The sequence below is a fragment of the Hirundo rustica genome, chromosome 13, assembly GCF_015227805.2.
Source record: "Hirundo rustica isolate bHirRus1 chromosome 13, bHirRus1.pri.v3, whole genome shotgun sequence".
Classification (NCBI taxonomy): Eukaryota; Metazoa; Chordata; class Aves; order Passeriformes; family Hirundinidae; genus Hirundo; species Hirundo rustica.
Window position 1 is genome coordinate 3,849,980 of NC_053462.1, and position 22,043 is coordinate 3,872,022.

General features: G+C 40.0%; 1 protein-coding gene across 8 annotated transcripts in view; it reads right to left on the bottom strand.

Moving 5' to 3' along the window:
- TLN2 (talin 2) overlaps nucleotides 1–22,043 on the bottom strand; it is a 140,489-nt gene that overhangs the window by 84,373 nt on the left and 34,073 nt on the right. For 5 of the 8 annotated variants that reach the window (XM_040076956.2, XM_040076958.2, XM_040076959.2 and 2 more), the window contains 3 exons: nucleotides 14,332–14,414; nucleotides 3,194–3,364; nucleotides 62–159 (listed from right to left, as the gene is read on the bottom strand). In XM_040076956.2, coding sequence (XP_039932890.1) covers nucleotides 62–159; nucleotides 3,194–3,329 — 234 coding nt within the window. In that variant the 5' untranslated portion in view covers nucleotides 3,330–3,364; nucleotides 14,332–14,414. Of the gene's footprint in view, nucleotides 1–61; nucleotides 160–269; nucleotides 1,957–3,193; nucleotides 3,365–14,331; nucleotides 14,415–19,131; nucleotides 19,248–22,043 lie in introns of those variants that run through there. The other 3 variants (XM_058422332.1, XM_040076964.1, XM_040076962.1) reach the window with 3 other exon arrangements.

Consider the following 22,043-nt stretch of genomic DNA (forward strand, 5'->3'; position numbering starts at 1 on the left):
GTTCAGGAAACAAGTTTTCTAAGAACACGGTGGCGAAGGAATCGACAGACTTGCACCGTACCCCGTTTCTCAGCATGTAATAATCCAGAGTTCTTCCAGCCTCCAGCCATATACCTTTGCGAGGATCATCATCTGACAAGAACAAGCCGTAGTCAGAGGCTGCGGAACAGAACAGACAGAGACACATTGAAAAATACCAAACCTAACAGAGCCAGCACGGTTTTATTCAGGCCTATTCAGCTTCAGGGTTAAGCTTCTGTTACACTTACCTTCCATGCCTAATAGACTTGGATACAATTTTTTTCTGTGCTTCACAAAATATTTAGTTTAGCAGCAGATAGCAGGGTACATCAGGCTTTACACAAGACCAGAACAAAAGCTTCACTACGCCATCACATCTTCACATGTCACATCTATTGTGTATTATATTTGTAACTACTTTTCTTTGAGACCTTTTTTAAATGCTCACAGGTCCTGCTTTGGAACTGACTAACCAAAAATACAAGCAAGTTTGGCCTTAACCATAACGTACTATTTCGAGCAGCAGTTCTATTTTCAAAACACAGTTTGCTTTCAACCCTCCACAAAATGAGTTTATTATAAACTTGGGAATCTTTCTGGGAGATGATTCAGGTTTAGGTATTTAAAAATATACAAGGCTTCTAGAATTATATCCATAGCAAACACAGCAAAAACTTGTACCTTTCGAAGGCTAAACAATGTCAACTGATTCTTTCAGAAATAAATGATAAAATTTTCATTGCCACACAAAAATAAACCCAGGCTTAGGTTTCAAAGACTAAACCCCAGATCCACAAAATGAAGTTTGGTTAATTTAAGGCCTATCCATATGCATGAAGATTCAATATAGATCATACTTCACAAAACACAACCAGCCATTCAGCAGCTGAGCCTGCTCTGTTTGCAGTCCTGCAGCTTGAGCTACTGCCCCTTCTCAGGGCCAGCAGAGCAGAGTCTGCTACAGCAGCTCTGGGCCCTACCTTGGTTCCTTTCAGCCATGTGTTGGGATCCTTTGGTGAGAAAGCCAGGTAAAAATACCTACAATTTTCAGGTCATATTTCATCCTTAAATGCCATGCACAGCAATAATTTACATTTAACAGCATTTACCTTAAACACACGATTCCTTATGCAATTACATAAAAGACCTTACTTAATAAAAGTGCAACTGACTTCAAGATATCCAACTTAAAAGGAAGAACCCTTCCAAAAGCAACTGAGTCAGATGAAAAACTTTCCCTGCTGACCTTAATAAAAAACTCCCCTGAAAGGTCAAGTGACCTGTACATAGAGGGACGTTTATGATCCAGATCCAATACAAAATCACTTCTGTAAGATTTTAGAATTTGTGCCTATAAATAGGTTGTGACCTTTAGAAGCCAAGCGCCTTGCACAGAGCACAGAAGCACCAAGGAAGCACAGGCTGCTCTGATACTCATTTGTGGTGCATGCACCCAGTAATGAAACAGCAGGAACTGTGCAACTTGCACGTGAAAACCTTTGTGCTGGGACCAGGCTGTGGCAGAAGTGAAATGTGCACAGCTGACAGCCAGAAGTGCTCTTGCTGCTGTGCAGAACCCGTTTATCAGCTGTACTGCACCACTGTGAGACGGCTGAACTGACAGGCAAACACACACAATTTAACAGCCACCAAGGAAGGGAAAGGATATTGTTGGAAACATTTTTGCTCATCACTCAACTTTGTTTTTTGAAGTTTGTAATTGCACTGCAATCATAAGTAAAGGAAAAGCCCTACTATAAAGTCTCAGAATGCCTTGACTTTTTTTTGAGGTTCATAATATTTAGAGGTCTTCACCACTCAACTTGTCCAAATTCAACAGCTGTCTACAATCACTGCCTTGAGAGACCAGCATGGTAAAAATGCACAACTTTTATCTGAAAACTGAAGCTCTGTTACCAGATTTCCAAAGGACTCCTGCAAAGGAGAAGCAATTCTCAGTAATTTTAATGAAGTCCATTACTAGCAAGTTTTTCTAACAATTCAGACAAGATTTTTGAAATGGCTGAAAAGGTTGAGAGCCTAAACTTCAATAAACAAACTGCTTTAAGAATTACATTCTGGCAGCATTAAATACAATGCAGCACCAAAGGGCTTTGAAGTATCTGAATTTTTTGACAACTTGGGCTGTGTTAAAGCCAGATCTTTTGTCCATGATGTTTCCCAGCCTGTATTCACCTAATTTGCTCAACAGGTACAGAGACAGCTACATTTGATTAACATGTAGCACCACGGGAACTATAGTATGCACAGCGCAGTGATGACTTGAGTTATAAACCAGTTTCAAACATTTCTCTTTACGCATTTTGGAGGTGTCCAGCCATTCTTTTGTAATTGGTGTTCCTTCCTTTGCTGAGGCACAAAATAAGTCTGCGCAGCTTTTCTTAGAGAACATTGCCAGAAACACTGCTTTAAGTAGGTAATACCAAAAAAATGCTTTCCAAGCAGGAGAGCAATTTCTCATCTTTTAGGCAAACAAGATATTAATTTAAGAAGTCAAAGCTTCACTAAAAACAGCCATTGTGGGAAAACCTTTGTACAGTTTTGTCAGGACAAAAGGAAGAAAAACAACTCAGCTCCTTTCTGTCACTTCAAAATCCGTTTGCACTTGTTTCCTTTCACTCCAGAGCCCTACAATTTAAATCAACAAACAAACCAACCCTCCAACACAAAAAATAAATGAAGAGACAGAACAATGTCTGTTACCCTAGTTTTTCTGAGTTTTTTTAAGGCCTTTTTGAATTTCATAAATGGAGTCAGATCTTTTAGTTACTGTAGAATATTAGAGCAGTTTTCTACCTTTTCCCACATATGTAACATAAACAAATCCTTTGTTTTTCATTCTCTGTCCTTTGTTTGCATATTTCTAACCTGAAAACAATTGTAACTGACAATTGGTCTGGCCACTGAGGCTGAGGGGTGGAAACCCCAAAAAGCCAATCTTCTGCTAGACCCACAAATGTATAAAAAGTAAGAAATAAACAGAGGTTCTCTTCTCTCCGCTCTCTCAGCTGTGAGCTGGATCGGAAGGACCTCTGCCTTGTGAAAATCTCTTGTCTGCGTGTGACTGCTTTGTGCGTCTCGGTGACAAATGTCAAAACCCCCCACAGGTTTACACCCAATGAACTGAGTAAGGACAAATCCAGGACCTCACCTTGCCCTGTTTGAGCCTCTGGCACCCGCTCACGGATAACTCTGCAGGCATCGTACACGGCGGTGGATGGCTCAAACTGCATCGTCTTCACCACATTGCACTGACGGACACAGATCTTCAAGGAAAGGGCCACCATGGTGCCAAGTCACTTGCAACTTCCTACCAAAGTACCTGCAAAAGCAGCAATGGCATTGTTGCTTACAGCTTTCCATTTAATGCTTTAATATACTCAGCTTTTCCTTAAACAAATGAAATTAGTTCAGTAGAATTACATTTATTCAAATGCACTTCTATATGAAGTCTCATCAGTATCATCAAGCTAGAAACTAGCCAAAACACGCAGTTTTCTTGGTAAAAAAGAAATTCCTTTTTCAAAATCTTGTGTACACATACTACATGTTCATACTTTCTTTGAGGTAGGTTGAAATGGTGCAAAAAGAACCAACACACTTATTTGGTATATTCGTAACATATTTACCACTGGCAAATTATTTTTCTCTCACTATACATTTTTATTAGATCATTCAGGCTAGCTGGTAACCAAACAGCTTAAAATAACTGCTTCATCAAAAGTAGGATTTTCTTAGCACATAACTACTCTTTCCTGAGGATTCTGAAGTGTACAACACAGCGTTATGGTTTTTCTCAAGTCTCCACACAGACCTGCTAGATGTTTTTAGCCCACTGCACAGCTACAGAGAGCTTCAAGAATGAGTTATTTTTTATTTCAGTTATATTTCAGAAACTATACCAAATCTGACAGCATTTTTTTACAGAAACAGGAAGCAACAGATGCTTTTTGTATTGTTTCATTTTGTACATAGTCTGGGTTTTGTCTCCAGTGTCTTCCCTTGCTGTTTTAACAGTCCAAACCACTCTTCCCATCACTAGACTTTCCACAACGATCTCCAAGAACCGTTCAGAACTTCAATCCTTTCTCCATAAATACAGAATGCACCAGAATCCCCAAATAATTCCTGCATAAATTTATGTGTGTGTTTTTAAATAGGAGTTTCCCCTGGATCAGTGACCTGCAGCAGAGGTTTTCCTTTGTTTCTTCAGACTCTGATCCTCATCCATAGGCTTTCAACCTGCTCACAGCTGTTCTTCAGGTACAGCTCTTGGCAGCCTCTCCTGCTGTAGAGGGTAATCCTCCCCCTCCCTTCTCTCCTGTCCCTTCTGAAGCGCTGGTGGCCATGGAGAGCCCCACCCCAGCCACAGGGTTCATCTCAGCCGGTTCCAGTGAAGGAAACCAGGCCAGCAAGGTGTGCTCTGGTTAGTGTGACACAATGCTCTACTGGCTAATTTAAAAACAAGCAGGGCTCCTGTTTCTTCGACAATGTTCTTTTCAAAGTACATTGTTTAGGTTTCCAGCTTTTTAATATTTTCACTTTGTGATCATGCACCATACAAACCATATGAGAGTCAGAAAGAACACCAAAAGGCAGCAGCCTAGCACAGTGCCACGCATTGCAAAATGATGCATCCCTATGCTGTCCCTGCCAGGTGCTCATTTATTCCATTCTACCAGAGCTCCATCAAAATGGAGTCCACAACATGCACAGCCACGCTGCTCCCTTTTTATTTTTCTTTTTACTACTTCTACATTTTGTATGGTTCTCCCTCACAAGTTTTCAACTTGGGTTCTCCACTCTGCAAAAGAATATTTTTTTCCTTCCCTACATAAACATGCAAATTCATCTCTGATATCTTTAATGCACTTTTACAAGTTGGGAACCTGTTACTGTGTCCTCCCCCACCACCACTCCTTTTTTTTTCCCCAGTGTCAAATTCATCCCAAAGAAGGAAGGACCTAAATACATCAGTGCTCTGGTTTCCTTCAGTTCAGTGCTCTTGGTTTCAGACACACCAAAGGATGCTTCATCTGAAAAAGAGCTCATGACTTATCAGCTTCCTCCAACACTGTGTTCTCAAACTCAACAGAAAGGTTTTAATTTGCCTCCTCCAGATTATCCTCAGGCTCTAAATCTCCCCACTTGGATTTCAGTAATAAATGGGACAGGCAGTTTCCATCTCCTGGCTAACAGCCAGAACAGGACAGCTGTTTTTTCTCAAAAGAACTAAGAACTTGGTCAAGAAAAAGGGCTGAGATCACACAGAAAAAACAAGGGGAAAATATCTTCCACGTTCCCTTTATCTTCTATACATTGATTCACACCACATTTAAATATTTCTCTGTGGAAGTAATGGACTCTGTGCTTCACCCAAAATCACTCAGTCTGTGGAATGGCTGACCAAAAGTTAAAGGGATGCTGGAAAGCAAGAAAATTCTACATGAAATCATTTGCCTTGTACTGTCTAATTCTCTGCAAGTAATAAAGCAGGAAATTTCTAAATCAGACTGTGACTGATCTGTGCTTGAAAGGTGGGAGACTGGAATAATAAATTATGAATGTGACAGCTTTGGGAAAGATAGCAGCAGCTTTGAGCTGTTAAAAAAGCCACAGAGCATAACAGAGAACCCAGTGCCTGCAGATATATATCAGAGTGTGTATGTCAAGTCCTGGAGCTGAACCATCACAGGGCTCACGTTCTGGAAAATCTGAACAAAAGAAAATTCTAACCAGTGCTTGAACTAAGATGAGCAGCCCTCGGTGCGCTCACAGAGATACCTTGCCAACAAAGCAAACAAGCACAAACACTTCAAACACGTATTACCCAAGATAATAAGATATAAGGTAAAGTAATAAGATATTATCCCAAGATGTTATCAAGGGCTGAAAAGCAAAACAAGAATGAGGCAGCAATAAGGTTCTTTAAAGAAACTTCAGGCAGGAGGAATGTGTGCCTCTGGGTCAAGCAGTGGTGATTACACACGATTAGCAGAACACCCAGGGCAGGAGCAGGAGGGAAGCACTGTCCCAGCGGGGTCACCATGGGCTCTGGTGCCAGCACCTCGGCAGGACAAAGCTTGAGCAGACGCTCCCACTCCATCTGCACAGCCCTGCTCAAGTCTCAGCTGAGTTACCCTGTCCTTCCCCAGAGCTCTCTGCCTGGATACATCCTCACTAGAGCTAGGATGCTGTTACTACTAAATTACAAAAGGTGTGGGCTTAGAAGCAGACACGTACTCCATGAGCAGTTAAAATATTTTTCTTTAATAATTTCTCTTCATTTAAAAAAGCATTCTGAAAATCCAGGGACCAATACTTACAAAACTAAACACCTCTTTGTATCTTGTAAGTAGGTATTTTCAGTGAAATTATTTGATCAATAAATACAAAAAAAATATCTTTGATAAAACACTTATACATATTTTAAAAATATTAAGTATATTTTCCCTGAAATAAAATAAATCTATAAATTGCCTATGACAAGGCACAAGCTAATAATTTGAATGAAAGCTCCAACATATTTGTTTGAGAAATGTCCCCAATCTAACAGGAAGAAAATTGACGCCAAAACACCCCCACCCTTAATGTCCATTGGAAATTAATTTAAAATTGCTTTTCCTCCTGGTGTCATTTAAGAGGAGCAAAACAGAACTAACCAACACCTACCAGGACTGCCAAAGCTGAGTAACAAATGAACTTATTCATATCCTACTGCACCTCTTCCTCCATCAGTCCCAAAAGTAATTTCCAGAAAAGTTTTTTCTAACTAAACAGTAATTACCACACTGTCTGTGCTACCACAGTAAATAAACAGCTTTTACATGGATTTACTCTCAAACTTCCTTGTCCCACTTCTGCTTCACCAACAACTGGCTTCCCCAACGAGCTCCTTAAAAAGCCTTCTGTAACAGGATGCAAAATTGACTTGTCTGCTGTTCGTGAATGCATCTATGTTAACATGTTAAAAGCACTGAGATGGATGACACACATATGATCAAGTTCAGACTTGCCCTAGTTAGAGAGCTTCCACGATTTTTTGTCAGGCTCATTAAGTGAGGACTAAATCAGTGTAGGATCCAACTCTTCACTACTGAAAAGTTCCCAAGTCCAATCAATACTCTGAATGTAAGCCTCAGGTAATGTACAAAACAGATCTCCAGTCCGCAATACCTTGCTGAGATAACTAACACCATGAAACCACAATCAGAGAAACTCCAGACAAGATTTCCCAGGAAACTAAGTTGTACCTGAGGGTCCAGCTCTGCTAGACCGGAAAGGTGGCACTGACCCCATCAGCTGCTGCACACAGAGACAGACCAAGGCAAGGGGCAGCAAAGTTCTCTCAACAAGCATTTCACAAGGCCTCTCAAGAGACATGTAATACAAGGTAAATGGCTGTTCCTCCCAATACTGACAAGGACAGAAGTTTGCACCACATCTTTTCAACAGGAATCAGCTATCATGAAGCCAAAACCATAAAATAAAACAGCAGAACAAAGATGCATGAGAGAAAGGGGATTTTAGAGGGGACACCAGTTAGTGCACACTGACCTCCCTGCTCATTTACCTACTCACCTGGCTTAATTTGTACCATTCCTACCCTCATATCTGGGGTGTCTGAGCTGACGAGGCCATGATTTTATCTGTATATTCTGAACCGCAGTGCTAAGCAAGCAGAGAATGCAAAATGTCAGCTCAATGCTATGAGGGTACGTGCATTTCACATCCTTGCCAACTGAGCGTGGAGGTAACACATAGCCCAAAACCACCTGCATTTCAAAACCAAGCAAACGTGGAACAGCCACCACTGACACTGCCAAACACAGACCACGCCCATGCAGTTAAAGCAAAGTTGTCACTGCCAGTGCTATGGTTAAAAGCAAAGCTCTGCCATGATTTAGTAAAGGTCTGTCTCCCTGGAGATATTTCTTAACTGGTTCATTCAAGCTTGAGCAAACACAAATCTAGGTCATGAGACTGTCACAGCCTAGAAGCCTGTATGTGTACATGCTAGCTGAGGCAAAGCTCTGTATTTTCACACTAGACTAATTTTGCAACAAAATCCAATGGAACAGAAGTCCTCTACTCCTTTCAGCATTCTCACCAACTATCAGCTGGCACTGGGCACCAGCAATACAGGACACATGATATTTTTTGCTGCTCATAGAGGTTGAGCATCTAATTCTATTGTACATATCAAATACTTGTTTAGTGGACTGATGCCTGCTAAGACCTCCATGAGCAAAATGCACTCTGAAGTACAAACCCAGCTGAACTGATAGCTTTGTATGCTTCCAAAATTATGAATGCAAATGGAAGCACCATCTTTCAAAAACTGAGCACAATGGAGCCACAAGGCAGGCAGACAGGCAGCTGGTTGCACAGGCACTGAGAGTAACAACACCCATCTTACTCTCAACTCACAGTGGCATCTCTGTAAGCATCCTATCATAAAAGAGGTGACACTGCACCCTTCAAGGAGCCCTCTCTTCAGTGCTCCTTGGCTGTCAATTTGTAACTCATTTATACCACAACGTCCTCAACAGGGCTTAATGGCTGCCATTAATCGACTTGCTTAGAAAACGAGGCAGATTCTCTACCAGAGCACAGTTTAGGAACCAAACTATCATCTGTGGGTTGTATGCTTGAAATGTATGTCCACATGTCACAGCACAGCCATCATCAACTCCTTGCTGGACAAGACCTGGTGAAGATTTCATCACTGGTTGTTGCCACTCCACTGGGAACTGTGTAGAGAGGTAGTTTCAGGGATAACTATCACTCATGCACAAATATCACACTTGTAAACACTGGAGTGGAAGTTCTCCTGTCAGTAAGGTTAGAATCTCCTCTGGTCAGAAAGGAAACAAAACAATATCTCAGTTTCCCTCTAAGTAGCTTAAAGATGAAGGCAAGTGCAGTAAACCAATAGAGCAGAAGTTGATGTTCTAAATGGGCAGTAAGTACAAAGATACCAATTTGGAGGGTCCAGAAGCAGCCTGACAACCTCAGACACCACATGCTGTCTGGGGTGGCTAATCTGAACTCTTGAAGCTTGGACCACCAACCAAAAAAGCACAACCCTTCCTTTCATCAGTTAGAATACAAGAAACTTAACACTGAACAGGACTAAGCATTGTTTATTCTGTTTGCAAATATACACAGACAATTAAAATGCAAAAACTCTCACATGCCCCCTGCCCTAAGAAAATCCCTGCTCAACCACTGTGGCTGTTCACACACACCACACATGCTGATAAGCAAGTGTACCTTAGAAACCTTCCAGAATCTCAGGAAAAATTCACTGCATTTATCTGTAGCATGCAGTACTAAATTTTACAAACCACTTGGAAAAAAAAAAACCTCCCCACAGCAAAACAAAGATGAACCAGGACAAGCTTTGAAAGATTACAATGAGAGCAGGCTGTAATTATTAGTAAGCATTAATAGATACCATTCCCAGTTGACACTTTATGTCATATAGCAACCAGCACATCTCTTTTGCTGAGAACCCAGCAAGGAAGTTCCCTCAAGCAGAATTATGTAAGAGACCAAAATATTTGGGTTTAATTAAGAGTTGTTTATAGGACAGCTTATTAGCAATTGAACTTCAGCTTGCCTTTTAATTCAAAAGGCATATTTGTAAATTAACTTGCTTGTATGGATCTTCAAAAGGAAGTATGAATTACAAGGAACTACAGGAGGAATGTCACTGTCCCAAACAGAGTTGAAACAGCTTTTAGATAAGATAAGCAAAGGGCTTGACTGGAGCTAGTTGTAACAGAGAAATCACAAGCCTCAGGAGCAAGAGCCTTCACCATGGCAGTCAATGACATATCTTTGAAGAGGCCTTCCAGACTTTCTTTCCTATTTTGCAAGAACACTGCAAGAGAAAACCAAAACCAGAAACATGAGTTTCTGTAGAAACCGGAAGACAATCACATCCTTTGGCTAGGCTCCTCTCCCAGAGTCCTTGGGAGGACAGTAGTAAATATGTGTATGCGCAGACTATCACTAAAATGGTATTTGATGTATAGGAGGCATTTTTATTTGGTGTGGGTTTGGTTGAGATTTTTTTCCCCTCTTTTTAAAGGGATTGTTGTTGGGTTTTGGAGGGATGCTTTATTTTTTTTAAACCCAACTCCTATAAGGTTAATCTAGGTCCATCTCAAGCGCTGCAACTTGCTTACAGTGGGATACATTCTTATATGTTTATACAGCTTCAAATATACTTTCTGATCTCTGGTGCCTAGGTAAATTATAGGATAAGAAAAATAAACAATGATTGAAAATAGTTCCTGTTCTTTGGAAAGGCTTGGCTGATAGAAAACTGATTTTCCAAAGCGGCAGATGCAATGACTTGAAACATTCCACCCAGATTCTAAATCACTCTAAGAATAGTAATAGGCTGAACTGAAAGTGGGCTGTTAAATCCAGGCTAGAACAGTTCTGTATAATCACACTATTTTCAACTGCTTAAATACTGTGACATTTTGAAGGACAATTTTAAAGCTTTTATGCCCAGAAGAAGGTGGAGGAATTCACACAATTGGTAGTCATGCTGGCAACCAAGCCATGATCTCCACAATAAGCTTCATCTGTTCACCTAGAAGCTTCAAAATTCAAGATGAAGGTAAAGGGATTTCTGACTTGGAAAACTGTTATTTCTTGCAGGCCCATTTGAAAAGCAGGAGGCTTGGTAAAGAGCTCGCTCATTTAGTGAAAATTCAAGCTGACAGCTTAGAGACTGACTGTCATTTATATTAGGAAAAGCATGGCAAAGTGGGTCCCAGTCAAAGCTGCAGGTACTCTTTAGGCAAACGAACCCACTTTTTCTCAGTTCAAGTACATGGAATGCACTGAAATCCCTTCTATGTTAAAACAGACATATACAGAAAAATGAAGTGCACTTGAAAATCACATAGGTCAAGACAAATCCAAATGGTAGATTGAGCTGCCATTTTTATTTATGATAAATAAAAAATAAGAAACGTCAGGATCTGAGTTTGTCAGGAATACAAATTCCAGCAAAATCACTGTCAAAGTAAAAACTCATTTGCATAGTGTTTTTTTGTCCTAGGACAGTGATTTAAGCAAATAAATCAAATCAAAAGGGAGCTAAGGGAATAGTGAATCCTGCCTTTCCCAGCAGAATATAAATCCAGAACTTGTTGTGACAGTACAAACCCCCCCCATCCTATATGCTCAACATGCTGCCTAAAGCTGACTTCCATAATACACCACGTGTAAACATAAAACAGCATTAGATACTGATGATTCTGGTGTTCTCATTAACCTCACCACTGCATGCTGTTTACACAGGTCAGATAATATACTACAGTTACAATAATAAAATATTGGTCAAAAGGTAAAGGAAAGCATTCTGATGATAAACCACTGTGAAAAGGCAGTAAGAACTGAAGAAATGTTAGCTATGTGCAGTGAAGACAGAATCTTAGAATTTACTCTGAGTTAAAAACATGGTCATTTAAGAAGTTACTGCATTCTAATACAGGATTAAAGAAAATCATAATCAAGAACCAGACTGTTAGAAAGCTTATAAAGAAGCCTTACAGCACAACCAACTCTAAAAGGATTACTAAACTTTCTAATACTTAAGGTATTTGATTCTCTGATCGTACAGATAATATTTTATACAGTAACTTCTTTGCTTAGGTACCTCTTACTGTGACTAACATCAAATATTACTGCAGTTTTTTCAACAACAGACATTTTTGCCAGTCATTTCCAGTTGTGGAAACTTGTGTAAACAGAACTCTGCTGCCATCATGGACATTTCTCTTTGAAACAGAATGAAGCACAGAACAAAGAAACCTGAGTAAAATTACCCAGCTCACACTAAGCCCAAACTAGGCTAAGACAAAAAAAGCCTAGAGGCTAAATCTGGAAGAGTCAACATCAACCTAACAATCAAACTGGCAGCAGTACTTTTAACAGAATTTGTTGCAAGCAAAACGATTCCCTGTTGGAGTTCTAATACAAACCACAGAACACATGGTTATGGGCCTGGAGTCAAAATGAAAAATAAAACTGACTGCTTCCTACAGATATTTTTCAGGCTTGAAGATACATTCTTGGTGTCACTTATGCAGAGCATTACCAGTGTTGAAATTGAACATAAATTTTTCCTTGCAAAAACAATTGGACAAGAACAGTGATCCTACTGATTCAACCAAACTCAACTTTTTTTCTGCACAAAACATTATTGAAAAGGCCTCAGACAGGAATCATAGTATGGAGGTCTTTAGCAAAAAAAGGTACATGACAACTCACTGAAATGGTTGGCCAAAGAGACACCTGCAGTAACAATCCTGAAGAGCCATCAAGTGAACCACGTAAACCACTACATGCAATTCCTCTCTGAATCCTTCAACACTGCTTGTTGGAAGTTCCACGAAGAGGTTCAAATGGGTTCAAATAGCTACTAAAAAAACCCCCTTTTCTTGCTCTTCCAACCTCCATCACCTACTTGAGATCTACCACACACACATTACCAGTCACAGTTTACAGTTTTTAGAATACTAATGCTTTGGCTGATGCTCCTGCAGCAAGGTTGAAGGACCTTAGTGCACGCTCCCTTCATTTTCTGATGCCAGCAACTGAACAGAGAGGGAAGGGACGGAACAACAAGGTGTCTCAAAAACTTAACCATTTCACACCATCTCAAAGGCTGAGTGCCAGCTCTAAACATATTTTTTTTTTTTTTTTGAACCTCAGGTTTGGGCAGAGATGTCAGACTCTGCTTTTTGATTACTAAATTATTTTTTATTAAAAAAGAACACTTCTTTCAAAAGAAGAAACAAACAAGGAATGGCTAGTCAAAAAACCTTTGAACAACTAATAGAGGGATAAAGAGGGGAAAAAAAAGAGAGTAGCTGAGGAAAGGAGAAAGACCTATAGCTACAGACTGCAGAAAGCTGAGTTATACTGCCAGAATCAGCAACACTAATGAAAACAGAAAAGCTGAGCAAGAACAGTGTGTAAGAACCCATCACATCCCTGTCACAGTCACAAAACAGGACAACACAGACTGAGCCCCAGCTTTAAGAGTACTCCATACCCTCAAGGTATGCTCACAACGACTGGATAAGGAAGGACAGAAATCAGAAGCCGGTGTAACCCTTATAAAAATTCATGAACAGGGTTAAGTTTGAGAAGAACCTACATTTCAGAAGGGAACAGGATTGAACCCCAAAACATCCCCTGCTTCTAGAACAGAGACAGAGGAACAAAGAAATCACGAAACACGGCTGAACTTTCATCAGGGTGTAACAGTGTGTGCAAACATTAGATGTCAATGAGATTACACTTAGTCTAGTACACTGCCAACTGTGTGCTAATCTGAAGTCAAACCTCCTCCTACACCAAATGTGTTCAGAAAGAGCATGTCTTACCAATAAGCTCAATGTCAGCTTGGCAGTCTTAACGGTTGAAGTTGAATTCATATATTTTATTATTGTTCTTAGCAAAGCCTGTTTCAAGATGTACCTAAAACACCTTCATTTAACCCTGTCCTTAGACATATTTGACACAAAGTGACACGTTGCTTTAATTATAGGCTGCTTTGAAAGTTCACTGAAGACATTTTTCAAACGTGGAGAATTGCGGGACAAAATTCCATTAGCGACCTTTCAGTATTTCAAGCACCATTTCCAGATGAGCAGTCAAAGCCAGAGACACATTTAGAACAGTAATGTGGACAAGGTCAAAGTAGCTCCAACAGATTAAGAACGTGGGGTGAGATTTATCAGCATTTTACCCAAAGCCAATTTTACCACTTAGTGACATTCTCTGCTGAGAGCATTACAGTACAGAAGTGCTAATATAACTGAAGTTCATCTAGTAATGATTTTTCCTTGTTCTTTTTGCCACCTCTTACACATATTCAGATGAAAGACTGAAGGCATCTTCTCAGCTATTTGTTTCATACCAATGAAAGGCATGGCCCTTTTTCCTAAGGCTTAGAGAAATCACTTATTACATGATCACATTCTCCAATCTCCCTGGCAACTGTTTCAAAACAGTCAATGTCTGTCGTAGGTTAATCTCCAGGCTGTTAATTACAATATTTACTTGGCACTTCAATATTCATACATCACATTTATTTTTCAGCTCGATTTCCCTCTTCATAAATACAGCCACAGAAGTATATATTTCACATACTCTCTAAAGAAAATCTTATACTAATACGTACAAGCTTTTAAATTACTGTAGGTTTTATGTCATTATATGCATAACAAAGAAAATTAAACAGGACCTTACCTCAAAATTAAACTTCATTTAATAGAAAATAAGTTTGTCTGAAAATACTGTTTGATCACATGGAAGGCTTCCAGCAACCAAGTCTGTAACACAAAATACAAACAAGTTACTTTCTAATCCCCAGTTCAATCATTTCTATTTTTCAAGTACCTTCTCTGTCAACACACCAGAAAGAAAACAACTCAGGAAGTTGTAAGTTTCCTTTTCCCTTCAGGAGTCAGAAATTGCATTGCCAAAATGCCTTCGTGCTCAAGAAAATAAATTTCAGGCCAGGCTTCCAAATTACTCACATATACAAGCCTATAATGAATGAATTCATGAGTTTTTACAGGAAAACACTTTGAAACTGCCTAGTCAATTATAAGAACACCTGTAGCACAAGTCTGGGTGATAACAAACTATCACACCGACCTCTCAAACCAATTTATTTTGCATTAACTATGCTTTTTCCATGGTTTACTGTCCCTGTGTAGAATAACAGTAAAGCACCACAGCACTCTCAGCTCAGGCCTCTCTAGGCAATCTCCCTTCTGAAAGTAGGATTGCAAAAAAGGGTAAAAATCAGGTTTCATTTTGTTTTTATGAGATGACAAACTCTGTTTCAAGGCTTTAGCTCTTTCGAGGAGGTGGGTTTTCTTGTGTGGATATTTTCAGGCTTTGTTTACTGGACTTTGTTGTTTTCTTTTTTTTTCCCCAGGTTTCTTAGAATCATTAGTCAGTTTTTTACTCTAAACAAAAGCTGATACATCATAATGGTTGAATAATCATGAGGATGGGCAAATCACTTTGCACACAAGCCTTTAGGAATTTTGGACCTCCACAGTGCTCTGAAATAAACACCAGCTTCTCTCCCAGTATCTCAAAACACCTCCAGGCACAATATTATCCAGGCCTAGGTCTTGCTGCTAGCAAAGGTTTGTATTCCATGTGTACAGTTATGGAAGGCTCTCACCCCATTTTTATATCTCCTGGACAACCTAAAAATTCAAATGAGGTTTGATCCACAGCAGCTATCCAAATTTGAAACCAGTTTATGCATCAATTTAGAAAGACCAGGATGTTAAATAATAGAGTTATGCTTTCATACAGCCACACAGCAGGGAACGCCTTTTAGCTGAGAAAAGCCCACAGCAACAAAAGAATTCTTGCAGATTTTATCCAACCAAAGCTGGCAAAAACATTTCTGATGAAACAAATTCATCACTGAATGTTTTTCTTGTCTTGGCTGGTTAGAAAAGTGATTTTTTGCTTTCAGTGGACTTTTACGTAACATCAGCTCTATCCCAACACACCTATTAACTGCATGTTAACAGATTTAATGCTGGCCAGAATAAATGCAGTATACTTAAGACAATTATTTCAGCACCCAATTGATCACCTGCACCTGCATTAAAATGAGCAATGCAGTCGTTTGCTACTTTGAAATTTAGATCCCTGATCGCACTCATCCAACTTTTCAATGTCTGCCAAGTCTCCAGTAATGCTCAAATAATGTACAATTACATCTAATTAAAGGTATGCCAGCACCTGCACCTCATGGGTTTCCCACTAAACTACAAGGTCAGATAAATGCAAATTCAGCACGCAGAACATTCCCCTAGGTATCAGTGCATAAGAGATTGATCTGCAAGGTGAATATCTGTATGACAGTAACATGCCAAATTCCTGCTCAGTAGAGCCCAGAAACTCACCACTTCCAGGACATCACTATGTCCTTCTCCATACTTGCATATATTTAAAATTCTAAAATCTGTATCAAGCGCAGTTGTGAAGCACTTCAGTCACTTGCAAGTGCTGTCTTTGTTCTCAGTCCTTTGCTAACAGAGACACCAGAAGCCCTTCCCAGTCCCCACGTTCTGGAAGCACAAAGCAGCAGCTGGAAGCATCTCCACCTCTGCTCAGAGCCACCACCAATGAAGGCTGACACCTTCTGGACTTGTACCAAAACCTGAAAGCCTGTAGAACATACCACACCTTGGAAAGAACAAAACCAGATGCAGCAGAGAATGAAGTGACCTTCCCAATATTGCTTCTTTCTAATTGCACCGAACAAAGGCTCCCAGATCAATGTTCCAATTCAATACAAGTTAAGTTGCTGCCATCATGATGATTTAAATGGGTGTGAAACTGCTTTGAAATTTGCCCTTTCCAAATGCAGTTCCAAAACAGAATCATTACTAAGAAAAACCAAAACAACAACTATCAAGCAAGCAAAATCCCACCACCTCCCTCCCCCACCAATAGTTTGTTTTTTTCAAGCTGTACAGCAAACATGGGTAACTAGAAATTCATTTTTCTGTAGTTTATCAGGAGAGTCTCTCTGCTTACTTAAGTGTTAATGAGACTAGGAAGGAAGGAGCTAAGGCAACTGCTCTCTTCACATTTTATATCAAGTGATGAAACAACACAATTCACTTGCACATAGTACCAGAGCAACTCAGTGAATAGAATACCATGTTTCAAAGTGACAACTTAATTTTAAATAGAAGATTTTAAGTAATCAGAATGCTTAAGAGTAGAAATATGAATATACCTTGTGGAGTCTGAGGAAAACAAAAGTTGCTTGTACTATGATATATTTAAGACTAGCTGGAAGAAATGGGACTGTGGAAACAACATTCATTTTTCAAGTGGGTTAATTACTGCTGAAGCAGCTGTATATTTTTTTTTTTACTTATCAGCACAGAGATAGAGAGACCCTAAAAAAACTATTAATCACTGTTTTTTCATTCTATTGTCCTCACTTCCTGGAATGTAGTCAGAGATGGAACGAGACTGCCCAGAAGCCCAGTCAGCAAAGCAGCTGCTCTGAACCCAGGATTTGTTTACAATCTATTGGAGGGTGGGAGCAATGAGTGCATAAAGCACCTAATTCCAGAAGTTTACACAGGGCTTTCTGAATATTTGGAGCATTTTTTGGCAGTAGCCCCATGGCTCCTTCCTCCCCTTCCTTTTCCTTAGCTGCAGTTACATTTCTACGAAATGCTTTTGCTTCAAATGCTAGTGATGTTATTCACTCTTATCAAATCTTATCTGTTTTTCAGCTACCAATCCCTACAACAACCTGCACATCTGGGATAATAGTTTTGAGGAAGTCTGACAAGGTAGAACAGGGAAATTTTGCAACAGAAGAGCAAAGTATGGCATTAATTTCTTCTCAAGACTTCACGTCTGTACATAGCAGGAAAAAAGTTTCTGTTGTGATCATTTAAAGTCAACTATACACTGACTAATTTTCAAAATCATATCAATTTCATCTCTTACATTATGCTGCTGACCCAACTTTCTGTGATTAATGTTCATCTGTTTTCATGAATATGAACTTTTTGTCAGGCAAATATTACTTGATTGGTTCAGGGCTCTTCAAGAGCAATCAATAATTCTTCATAAAGGAGCAGTTATTCAAAATTTATTCCGAACTCCAGCTTCCCATCTAATTAAAAAAAGTTCCAATTCTGTTGGCTAGGAGAAAGACAATCTTGTTTAAAGTAAGTTGTACTCCTATTATCTCCTATTATGGTTAAAGTTAAGTGGTAACATTCAATCTTTTCATTACTATGATCTTTATTACTGCTATGACTACAGAAAAAACTACAGCAAATATTCGCATTCAGTCACCCTTGGGAAGTTCTTTAAAACACTTTTGCTCAGAACAGTTGTCTCGTTGGCATCAAATGGCAAATCCTCTCCGGTGACAGAGGCAGTGAGTTTGATTTGACTGCAGCCAGGCCTTGCTGCCCTCCCCAGAGCCCACGCACTGGGAGGTGCCACGTGTCAAACCCACCCACAGCCTGTCACCCCGTGAGTGACCCTCACCCTCCCAACAGCACTGCAGGAGGCGGCCGCTCAGTGACAAACATCAGCCACTGTTGTATGCCAAACCTGCAATACGTGCGAGGAGTTTACTACAGCCATCATTGATGGGTCTTCATTTCTTCTAAAATCTCTGGCTATGGGTTTGAGCTTAGAATATAGTCTTTTAAAAGAAGAGCTAAACGCATAATTTTTAACTGTATCATACAATATATAGTAATTGAAAATGACAGGTAAAAATGCAAAACAACAGGTCCTCAAAAATGAGTATGTGGCACTTTGCTCACCAAGGTACCATTCACACTAACTGTAGTTTCTGACTTTTTACAATTTGGAATCTGTGTTAATGTAATCCTTTATTTCATAACAGACAGTCTGCAAGCAGTTTAACAAATGTAAGCAAGGTGCTGAGCCTAGCTTTCCTAAGAACAGCAAGTGTAGCTTGCCTTAGAACAATCAGTGCCCTGCTGGACACCAACCCCTGAGCACTGAACACAACCCCACATATCAAATTCCTCAGCACAGGGACTATTTTCTTCCCATGCTGTGGTGCTGTTCAATCTGAATATCCAAATAAGTACTTGCACTCAAGTCAAAATTAATCAGATTTCTCATCCATTTATGGTGCTAAACATTACAGAATCAGTTATTTAGCAGTCTAAGGCAAAGATTCACTGGTCCAGTGACACTTTTTCAGTTTCTGCCCTCCTACGGCAATAAAAATAAAAAATAGTACATTTTGCATGACCTTTATGAAAATGTGTGAATTCAGCTGTCATAATCAACAACCATAAAAAACAACAATATGGCAACTTGCACTTTCCCTTTGTTTTTAAGTCATGAATCAGGCCTCAAACCTTTCTCCTCAATATTCTACAGTGGGTTCACATTTCCCTTCAAACTACTTATCCCAAAAGGCATATCAGTCCAGGATATACAGGCTGCGGTCCCAATCCCCGCTGAGATTGTCTATAATGTGAACACTACCTTGAACGACGACATGCAATTCATCATCCACTTCTGCCTAAATACCTCCAAATAAAGTCATTGCCGGTATGGCTGTTAGAAGCTGAGATTTCACTCCAGTAGGGTTGGTGTATGAGCTGAAGAGGCAATAAAATAACAAAGCAATCTTTCAGTGGGCAGGTAAGAGAGAGAGGAGAAAAAACACCAACCCCATAAGAAAACAGCACCAGGTTTTTGCTGTTGGTACCATTTCTTCAGAGAGTGTTACCAAGTCGGCACCTGCCATTCCAATGGTGTAATGCTCAAGCTGACTGCAGTTAACAAAGTTTGCCAGCTAAATCTGTTCACAGCAGAACTATGGCCCACTCACCCTGTAGCAGACGAAAGATATGATTTACTTCTTTGGCATGACTAACAGGAAGTTTGCCAACTTTCCAAACATGCTCCTCGAAAGCTGGGCTGCTCTGCTTGCATCCAAAGGGTTAGTAAAGTAATAGTTCCGAGAGCCCAGATACAAAGTGTTGGAAACCCATCTTCAACAGACATAAAACTCAGATCTTCCATTTTTATACATCCTCATTACTTCAGCAGACTGAAGAGATTCCTTTTAAAGAGCAGTGGTTTGTAAAATTTCTGTATCTTCACACCCAGTTTTTAAACATTTAATTTAGGCAACACATTAACTATCCCACAAGGAAACACGCTGAATCACAAATATAATATTCAAAGTTCACATTAGCATATAAATTTATGACGTATGGAGTGAGAAAGTATTTTGAACTCAAACCAGAATGATACAAAACAGATTTAAATTCCTTTCTGTTCGCATACCAACAAACCTTTGATGGACCAGGCCAGTCTGCATTACAGAGAATCTCCAAACAGACAAACAGCACCAGTCCCAGACCTCCTGAGAATGAAACCTGGTTACCAAACAAAATGCAGCTACACTGAGGTGTGGGGGGAAGTGATTCTGGGCTGACTCTATATGCACACACGTATGTACATATATGTTGTTACTTTAGACATGCAAGCACACACTGCCTTAGCCAGGTGCTCTCCACACTCCATCGTATCAGCACACTCTGCATGGTCAACACAGTCAAGGTGAGAATTTTCCAAGAGGAGGAAGTCTATTGCATAGATATACCCCAGGGTACACTCCAAGTTGAAAACCCCAGCTCTTGGGAAAAGACACAACTTCAGAACACTAGAAAACATGCAAAACATCCAATAAACCACTTCTGGCAGAAAGCAAAGGCCAAGGCACAACTTGTTGATTTTCTTGTATGCTTGAAGTTCACATTCCCCCAGTACTATGACTTGGTATCAAGCCTCCTATACAACATTTCAGCATTAACCATGATTTCTAAACTACTTTCAATACACTTCCCTCTCCAAGTAACAGCCATTTATGCAAGTGAGTGAAGACACATCAAACAGATGAAGCTGAGCGTCTGCCTCCTGCATTTACTTCTTGAAGGAGGTACATGTCTTTTGATGTGACTGTGGGAAGGGGAATTTAAAAGAGAGCTTCAATCACTACTACTCATTAGTGTTCCTCAGGGACTGAGAATTTAGTATGTTTACAGACTGTACACATTACTGCTGTTCACTATACCAGAAATGCACAAAGCAGTTCCCTTTCTGCCTGATTTGCCTTGGAGGACATTACGTTAACATTTCAGAAAGAAGCAGCTCTTTAACTATGCAGCTGCCAAATCAATTCTTTCTGATTCAAATATGCTTTGAATTTCATAAGATCTTTCCACAGCCATAAATCTTTCAGTCCCAAGCACTTCCTGTCATTTTAATTACTTCCCTTCAAGTCCCCTGAAGAACAAAAATGATGCTTTGCAGTGTTCACAGACAGGATGAACAGCACTTACTGTGTCCTAGGGGAGAACACTGTCAGGAAGGGCTATTTAAGTGGGGGAAGAAGGAGATGCAATGCTGGAAAACACGTACCTAAGAAATACATCCTGTTAATACTCAATTGAAATTGAAAATATGAAAGCTCAACCTCCTTCTTACTCCCCCCTCCCAGTGAATGGAGGAGAGATGCCTTCTCTTGACAGACTGAGCTTTCCGAGCACATTTCTGGAATGAGACAGCACCTGAGTTAGGTGGAGGAAACACAGAATAATTCTTTTCAAATTGCTTCCCCTATTTCTAGATACATTGTGGCCTTAATCAAGGGGATTTTATATAAATATTTTATTTTTATTCAATGGGGTAAGGAGCAAGCAAATCTCCATCACACTTGTGCACTTGAACCAAGACCCCCAGCTGTGTACACAGATTGTCAAATCCCAAGTAATGCCCTTCCCAATCACCCCCATACTGGAACTGCTTCCATTTCAAACCTTTAACTTACCACCTGTAAACTTCCTCCACACACCAGCCCAGACTCCTGTAATCTCGCTGTGAAGAAACTTAAATCAGGTCACCCCGAGGCAATTTGCTAAAGAGAAGGCATTGTTTACCTTCATGTCAACTAAGCTACCTAAATACTGCAAAAACCTTGAAGCTGGTTTCAGTTGTTTAAGGCATCTGTAGACCTGCAATACTGCAGCTGCAGAAGGAGACAATGCCCTTTACCTGCATGGTTGCCCTGTACAGCTGCAGGATTTCACGGCTAAAAAAACCCAAAAGAAACCCCAACACCCCCACCCCAAACAAAACCAGCAAACTCAAAATGAACTAAAACAGAACTACTCTGCATCGTCAGCATATCAGCAACACATCAAACTGCTTGTATGGAAGAATGAACTGACTTCTAACACTTTGAGTAACAGAGATCCCATAAAGATATATTTTCACTGATTTTCCATTCATTGTCCTAGAGCTGAAGCCAAAAAAACTCAACTAAATCAAGTAATTTTCCAATCTGGTCTTTTTGAAACCCTGTAACAGCAGTGTGCACAGAATGG